Source organism: Diaporthe amygdali (genome assembly GCF_026229845.1).
Source record: "Diaporthe amygdali strain CAA958 chromosome Unknown NODE_96_length_8637_cov_65_930140, whole genome shotgun sequence".
Lineage (NCBI taxonomy): Eukaryota > Fungi > Ascomycota > Sordariomycetes > Diaporthales > Diaporthaceae > Diaporthe > Diaporthe amygdali.
In genome coordinates, this window is record NW_026517116.1 from 1 (window position 1) to 8,637 (window position 8,637).

The 8,637-nt window shown below is 50.1% G+C and overlaps 2 protein-coding genes across 2 annotated transcripts; one reads left to right on the forward strand and one right to left on the reverse strand.

The window, feature by feature from the left end:
- Positions 1-180: 180 nt before the first annotated feature.
- On the forward strand, positions 181-930 carry J7T55_014284 (uncharacterized protein; the record flags this gene model as incomplete). The annotated part of the gene is made up of 1 exon (XM_053136313.1): positions 181-930. A coding segment is annotated over one exon (750 nt), but the record flags the coding sequence as incomplete, so codon positions are not given.
- Positions 931-3,358: 2,428 nt separating this feature from the next.
- Positions 3,359-4,393, reverse strand: J7T55_014285 (uncharacterized protein; the record flags this gene model as incomplete). The annotated part of the gene is made up of 1 exon (XM_053136314.1): positions 3,359-4,393. The coding sequence occupies one exon, from the start codon at positions 4,391-4,393 to the stop codon at positions 3,359-3,361; it is 1,035 nt and encodes a 344-aa protein (XP_052986102.1).
- Positions 4,394-8,637: the final 4,244 nt, after the last annotated feature.

Below are 8,637 nucleotides of genomic sequence, written 5' to 3' on the forward strand. Positions count from 1 at the left end.
ACGCGCATACCCTGATTGCTCGCTGGACGGGTGGCAAACACGCTGGCGGGTACTTGCCAATTCGGATGGTCCAGGACTTAGAACTTTATATGCCGAATATTGTGGAGGGACAGAGAAATCCTTCCATTCCTTGCTTGAGCCATACTCCCGTCGCCGTTACCAAAACAACAACATCGACAGTCTTCAAAATTCTGGTTGCCTCGAGCTCTCATCGCTCCCGCATCTGTGTCGACTCTGAATAGGCCTTATATGCGAACACAATATCCCCGTGAGATTCCTGAGTCAACGCTCCACAGTCAAGGCATTCCAATGTCTCAAAACAAGTCAGAACTGATCCGCGATCAGATAACCGTCTTGTTTGCCTGCAATATCTGCGAGGAGAGCTTCTCATTTGTCGATAAACTGCAGGCACACGAAGCAAATCACACGGAAAATCCTCACACAAAGACGCAGGGTGAAGCAGAGTGCACTCTCATGACGTGCTCAAGCCCAACTGCCCATACTGAGTTCCCGGATCGGAACGACAACGCTTCCTTCCGGCAGGACCAGGAGCGTACCACTCGCCCACTGAAGAGCCCTGTCTTGCAGCATGTCCAGCGTGGTCCGGGTCATATGGAGAACTACAACCGCTGCAGCTCGCTCGGGGCATGGTCGTGCGTATCAGTGCGCCTGGAAGACCCGCTCGCCATGTCATTGCCCAACAGCCTGGAGAATTCGGACTGCTCGGCACGGCGACACCAGCTCGTCGCGAGGGCCACAGGTGTGCTGCCTAATTCATATCTTGACACGTCTTTCACCGGTCTCTGCAGAGATGAGGCTCCTGGAAACAAGCAGGGTATTCGGCTCCCACCAATTTTGTCAGACGGCAATTTTCAGACAAGAAGTCTTCCGTCGCTTCGTGACGTCTTTGGCCTACAAGTTCAACCTTGATAATCATACACATCAAGATTGCGGGTGTTGGCTCATTTCCATCGCAAGATCGCTTGTGGAAAGCTTGTGGGGAAGCGAAACCGAAGAAGGTGGCCGTTTGTATTCGACTTTCTTCTAGTGCCTCAATGGCGGTGGATAACAAAATCAGAGGAATCAGGAAAAGGTATTGCTATCTCGTTACTCAAACACTGCTGCCCCTCAGCTAGTACCTTATTCAGGTGAATTGGGAGATGAGGATCTTGGTCCAGCAGCTCGACACAATGGCTTTCAATGAAATGCATTTTTCACACTGCAACGTACAGTCGCGAGTCTGATGTGACCCAGAGTGACTCTTTCGGGGAACTTTAACACTGAAAAGTTCTATGAACAGGAGATACTGCCCATGAGGACCACTATCGAGATCTTGAACAATCGTTGCTTAGCGACGGCCTTATATAGTCACAATGGTACTCCGGGGGCAGGATCCTGTTACAAGAAGAAAAGGTCACGATAAATCTATAAAAAAAATGAACAAAGGCACCAATAGTTCGCCAACAAACCTCACAAAGACCCTGTAGTGTGTTTGCAAAAAAGAAGATGCAGGGGCGAACTTGGCAAGGATGGCTGCAGGTATCATATGTCCCGGCTGTCGCTGCTTCATCTTTGTGAGTTTGTTGGCTGGTCGTGGGGTCATAGCTGAATGCAAAGAAATAGAGCTTTCTGCGTAGAGTCCTTGACAGGAGGTGGAGAAAGTTGTTGTGTACAGAAACATAATTTCGTGATGTCGAGTTGTGGGCCAATAAAACTAAGCTGCTGAAACTAGCAGAAATGCGAAAAGATTGATACAGACCCACGGAGGTAGTCGGCGATGTACAGCTGCCTTAGGGGTCGGCCTCAGACGTGCTTCAATCAATCTAGCATGATCAGGCCTTCACCTTTCCCCTTCGCTGCCCTGCGGTACCTTCGGAAGCGGTAAAGCAAGCTACTGGCTTTTGTAGCGTTGAAGAGCTTTTTCATTGCTGAAGTCCCAGCCGAGAACTGATAAAGCCCCTACCTAGTGAAGAAAGTGCTCATAGAGAGATGCATAGACGTCGCTGTCCCTAAATCGCTTGCTTCCGTGCAAGTGTTGAATTGGTAGACTCAGGCATATTGGAGGTCGGCAGGAAGATGTTGCAATCGTGGCAGCATTGGCCGCGGTGACCATGGCTTAGTCTTGGTGGTGTAATAGCAAGGAACAGAGGAAACTAATGAGAAGGGCGGACAAGACAGCCTGAAATAACACAGTGCCGAGGCTGCAAACACCACGCGACTCGACGTTATAATGACCAGGTTCCCTTTCCAGCACCAACACCTCAAAAGGACTGCTTCTGAACAACTACAACAACTACGGGCAGACACTGTTTGTCTAGCTGTAGATTAGATGCCGATGATTTTATTATTCTGGGGTTGTTGGGCCCCCGTCGAATATGAGAATCGAGACAGTCGGCAGAGAGCAGGCGGACCAGGCGGTGGAAGACAGTGCGAATAGCAGCGCCGCCAAGCCTCCGAGCTGCGCAAGATGATGGTAACGCAACACAATCATTGCTGTGATGCATGGAGTACTGTACCCTAACTCTTCTAAAGTAAGTACTTCCAGAAATCACTGGACTGATCTGTGGACAATCTGTCCAGGGGCCTCCCGTCTCTACCAAGTGCAGGTAGCTATCACTTTGTCTGCAAAATGAGAAATTCGTCTGCATAATTGAACTGGCGTCCAATGCCTTGTTTCACTAGCCGCCACCAGGCAACTCGATTTTCCACCCCAGCATCGTACCACGGCGCCAGGGAGGAGAATCTGCTCAGGTCTCTGCCACAAAAATTGAAAAGCATTCCTCCGAGCATGTGGGTAATCGCATTCCGAGAACAAGAGAGAAAATTAGGACAAATGAAGTATGGTCTTATATGTGACATTTATCCGCTCATTCATGGGGTAATCGATAGGCTGAGAAGCCTTCAAGTAGTTCTCCAGCAGGAGGGCAGGGTAGCCAGTATGGCGCCTATGGGCCAAATGCGTCATCAGTCCCGCAGTGCTTCGAATAACGGCGTTACAAGCTTTCCTGGCCATCCTGCTTGAAAAGCGTTCAGGTGTTTCTAGTAGTCTTGTTAGTGCGCCGCTGGATTGATTCGCCCGCGTTGAGACCAGGGCTTTCGGGATCCTGCAATCACGAAACGAGACCGAGTACAGCTCATATATGTTGCGATATCATTCTAGTCAGAGATACTGGAACCACGTGGTTTGACAGAGTAAATCAAGTGAGAGTCAGACTCAGTAGGGACAGGATTTCCTGGCAATCTAAATACTGCAACGCGTGGTACCTCGCCATCCTATCCTTCACTTATTTAATAATCAAGCAGCCTGATGACCTTTATTTCTGTTGCGATCCTCTGCGCTGCAGTCTTTCCCCTTTAGTTATTTCAGCGTCCCATTTTGGGTCTGAGGGGACGTGATCGCAACTTGAGGGATGTCGGTCAGCGAGTATATCAAGTGGGGGCTTGGTGGGCTCACAGTTCTAGTCACCGTGTTGGACCCAGCTCCAGCTGCCCTCTCCTGCGCCTTGTAGAGGTCCCTCGTACGCTCCCTCGCAGAGATCTTGTGTTGGGTAGGGCTGCCCGCTCTCCACTCCGCCTCTGTGTTGGCCACACTGTCTGACGCGAGTATCATCGACTGCGCAGAAGGCTCGAAAAGTGTGTTCAGACCTGGATCCTCCACAAAGGGGTGATTGTTGGTGCTGTGACTGAGGTTGTCGTACCAGAATTCGGGATTCCATGGCCGCTGCCAGGCGGAGTGCATCGTGTTGTACAAGATTTGGTGCTGGGGCAATGCACCCGTCGGCTGGTCTGATGGATGTGTACTGCTAGAGGGGAACGTCAAATTGTCGAGCGCCGCGATCTGAGAAGAGCTGTGATTGAGTGATGGGAGGGATTGTGATTCCAAATCGGTGGAATACGGTACAAGAGACTGCAAGTCGCCGCCTGGGGTTCTCGAATTTTTCATAGAAACATTCGGTGCGTTCAGTGCTGTACCACAGATTTCTTCCTTGTCGAGGGTATCCCGCGGTTGTTTTATTTCCAGTGCGAATCGACGCACCGGGGAGTAGAGATCAGTCCTGTCCAAGGTGATTTTCATCACGAGCCAGCGCGGTGTCCCAGGGCTTTGCTCTTGATTGAGACACCATAGAGGAAAGCTTTGAAAAAAGGAATCCTTGTGAAGACATGGTGGGGGGCTATCACCGGAGACTTGGTTGTCGGTAGGCGATATGGGGTCACTCACGTGCCAGGTCCATGAGGATGGTAGCTCTGAGTCCAAGAGCTCAAAAGCGATCCTCGCGCCGCAGTCAAAGAGCAAGGTACGAGCACCGCGTTGGTGCTGTTCTGTGAAATTATCGCACTGCATGGAGAAGTAGCTCGTGGGAGGAACAGTAACAGCGAGAAAAGTTCTGCCCATTTCCCAATGTCTTGCAGTCAGTTTAATTCAACTGCGTGATTTCTGTGCCGGGGGAGGGACAGCTCGCTCTAAAATGTATGGAATTAAGACTGCAAGGTACTGCACTCTAGCCCCAATCCTTTACGTTGTGTGACATCCGCCCCAGCCGCGAGACGAAAATTCAAGGCCTGTGATGTCGCTACATCCCTGTGTTAACATACTGACTACCCTTGTGGAACGTCCAAGCCCGTTTGTTGTAGGCATTTAATGTACTGTACAGTACAGTATCAATGAAGCAGAATTGTAACGTATTTCCGCAGAAGAAGACCCGGTTTCGTAAAAAGTCCTGATGCGTGGACTGGTCCAAGCTGGGGAAACAAGCTGCAGGTGTGGCACGATCGGCAAGGTTCCAGGACAGGAGAATAGCATTTGGTGCAGGCCCGGGCGAAACGGCGGGTCTAGACTTTCGTGACGAATTGTGCTGTTGGTGATTGTGTGTGTGTGATGCAGATTCTCCGCTGCTCCGAAAGAGACAACGCAAAAAAAGGGAAAAGTCGGGTTCGAACGCGTGGTTTTGTCAACGGCTAGACACACATTCTGGAAGCGAGGGGAGACCGAACAGGCATGCAAAGCTCCCAGGCGCGTGGCAGGGGAAGCCATACCGCATCGCCGATACATGAGGCCGTAGCAAAACTTTGCTTGTACACCATCTCCTTCGCCTTTTCCGCCGTCTCGGCTCAAGGTGCTGTGAATGACCGAGTGCTCGGGCCGATACGCAGAGTCGGACAATGTGCATGATCGCACCGCTGTTGGGAGCGAATCGGAAGCCAATGCTGCCTGCACGCCCGTCACACAGGCCGCTCGGAGCTACCCAATTAATTATGCGACAATCCACCATGATACTGTATCACTACTACCACACTGTCAAAAGTACCGGCTGGTATGGTATGTCTGATTTGCTTGTCATCAGCCTGATCGCTTCCTTTTGACCTGAGTTTCTGGAGTATCGGTCAAGTTAGTGGCCCGAAATGGCACAAGGGCATAAGCAGTATCAGAGCAGGTTGATCCAGTACGTGACAGCTGTGCAACACTCCGGGCCAACCCCCTGCTTGTGATGGAGGCTGAATGGAACGGGGCTTAATCTGGAAACGAGGATGGGCGATCGTCCTGCAACGGAAGAAGCTCAGCCCAGTACTATCGAGTCGGGGTGCAGGTGGAGTGGCTATGTCCTTAGGACGCATGACGAATCAAATGGGTGCCGAAATCTGTTTAAATGATTTGCTACGATATCATTGGGTACCGGCCGTCTGTCACGCTAGAGAAGTTCGCACCTGGTTCTGCAATGCCAGTTGGCTGGTGCTACGGGCGTATTGCCTGTATCACCGTCGTAGCGCCAAGACGGGCATGCTTCCATTACGCAGTCCAGCCGTGGTGTCGAGTTTGTGCAGCCACTTGATGATCTTCCTGCTGCTTTGCATTGGAGTTGAACTTTTTCGGGCTTACTGCACCTGCACCATCATGACATCAAGTCAAGTCCGTCTCTAAAAATGATCCCAAGATCGTGAGCACACCTTTGAACTCACGTTTCAACTTTAGTAGTGTCGTCTGCTGTCTCTGACCAATCCCACAATTTCACCCACCAATTTCTAATTGTACCATTTCCAGGGGCTTGGGACGGCTGACCAGTGTATGCGGAGACCTAGCAGTGCCAGGCGGTCCAGTTGGGTTTGCGCTCGTGCCATCGTGCAGATCCTAGGATTTCTCGAATCCGTTGAAAACGACCATGCTCACGGCTGTAGGCACAACAGTCTTTGGGTGTCGACTGAGGACTTTTGCTACCTCATTTATGAAGACACGCACCATCTATCAACAACCGGTCCTTCTCGAGAGGATGGTACCAAGCCTGGAGGACTGATTGCGTGGGAGCCAGATAACTTGAGTGATTGGATATTGGTGTCGAACCTGGCACACTGGTGACAGCGTTTGCGATGTTGTTGGAAGTTGAGCACTCCATTGTTACCGCCAAGGTACAGTACAGTATTTCGGTGCAGTAAATGCTTTCAAAAGTACAGTACAGTAATTGCAAAGGAAAGAATGAACGTCCGATTCGATCATCACGGTCAAGCTCCTCCGTATCCTCCAAAGCATAAGGGGAGCAGTGTTGTCCGCGATGCTGGAATCAGAGACCACCAGTCATGATTTGCTGATGAATGAAGAGAACAGTCAGCAGGCATTCAGCCTTGCGATCCGCGGTCGGTGCGTCGGAGTCAATTGGCCAAGTCAAACAAGGCCGGGGCGCCCTGATAGGTGTTCAAAGGCCCACTACATGCCATCGGTTCCTTTGTTCTTGTCACTACTTGCTGCATTGCTCTCGTTGGTTATCGCGAAACTGTCACAACAAACTTCGACGCTAAATCTTAGCAACTCCACCGATTGGACGCCGATCTAGGATCGTAAAGTACCGTAAGCGAGCCACATCCCCGGCAGCCTTCGGGCCCCTTGTTGTGAATCATTCAACAGAGAAACAAATACTACTGGAAGCCGTGGTGGTGGGGGGGTGTCGTGCATCGAGGAGCTCCTGAAATGTCGAACAAAGGATGGTTGATCTCGCACGTAAATCAAGGGGTCCGAATCAGGAGACAAATCAGGTCTAGTATGATACTCTCTCTCGTCTACCGGCGAATGGTATTTCGAATACTGGATGTCCATCGTGGCGGATCAGAAAGTTATACCCCGGGTGCTGGGCGCGCCCCCTCTGCGAATGTTACCCTTAACCCACCAACATGCATTGCAAGGCCATCATGTGAGACGATGCGCACCTGCTATTTGCTGCATTTTGGACTGTTGGTGATGAAAATCGTACCGTGCTGGCGCCTTTGGGTAGTATTGGTGTGGCAGATTCTCAAAATGATTGGCCCTGGTGCATTATGGCAGTGTTCGCAGGAAGCGTCCTGGATGATCTAGTTAGACTATCGAATACTATGCGAAATGTGGTACAGTACTTCGTGTGCATCAGAAGGACCAAATGTGGTATGATGAACTTCAATTTGGAATAGCCCTTAAAGGATCCCGTGACAATATTTGCCAGACAGAATCTGGGGTTCTTCCATGATTATAGCCTAGACTATACGATGGATGCTTAGTCAGAACCAGAGCACACTCATATTTCACTGGATCCGACCATGATGAATCTCATCTCAAATTTACGAAGGAGAATTCGAGGGCAGTGACAACATATTTGACTCGCAGACTTGGAGGCCACCGGGATGCCATGCTCACGCAAGCCAGACGACGTGATTGCCTCAACGACATAAGGGAACGTTGTGTTTTCTTGCCTGCACGTCTTCACATGAAGCTCAAAGCTGGGGACAGCCCGCAGCCTCGTGTTGAAAGACCAGAAACATCCCGCGATAGCAACACGACTTTCCATACTGCTAAGCTCTCAAAGTTATCCAGGTGCAAGTTTTGTCAATCCTGAGTCACTCGGGAACCCAATCGCTACATAAATATTGACAGTTTTGACTGATTGTGAATTTTGGCCCGGTTGTGTCGACCAATCACATCACTAGTGTCGGAAAATGTCCTAGGTAGAGGTACATAGACACCCAAGGGTGCCAGAAGCCCTGATTTGTCCCGAGATATATAGTTGAATTTAAATACTTGTACGTACTGTAGTACTGATTGATCAGTATGGAAACGACTCTACTGTAAGACGCCCGAAGAAATTTACGAACCCGAGGTGCCGGGGACTGTGGACTGTTTAGTCCTTCCGAGGAAGTCGGAGTGGCTCGACAGACCGGTGTTCCGGGAGTTTAAAACGATGGCTACTGAAATAAAATGTAAGAATGAGTAAAACCTTTGAACTGTACTATTACTTATAAGCCTAGTACCGGGTAGTGAGGCGAAGACCCGATATCTTGAGAGCAACGATGATAGCCTCTCTGGGACTTTGAAGAAGATTGCATTGGTTGACGAGGACGAGACGCAACAAGCAACAAGAGGTGGTTGGGAATGATTTCTAGTAGCTTCTCGTCAGTCTTCTTGCTCTCGGAGTTTGTATATCCCTTAGTGGTCCGCTCTGGAAGCGCAAGTTCTGCGTTCATCGTTCCTTGCTCGGTGGGTCCAGAGGTGCCCAGTATTGAATCTGATGCTAGTGCCATTTAATGTGCCGATGAAGCTGCCTCCAGTCATCAATCGAACAGTGACATTTGAACATGGGAAGGAGTATGCACCAATTCATGATATCGAAATTATTTTTAAAACAT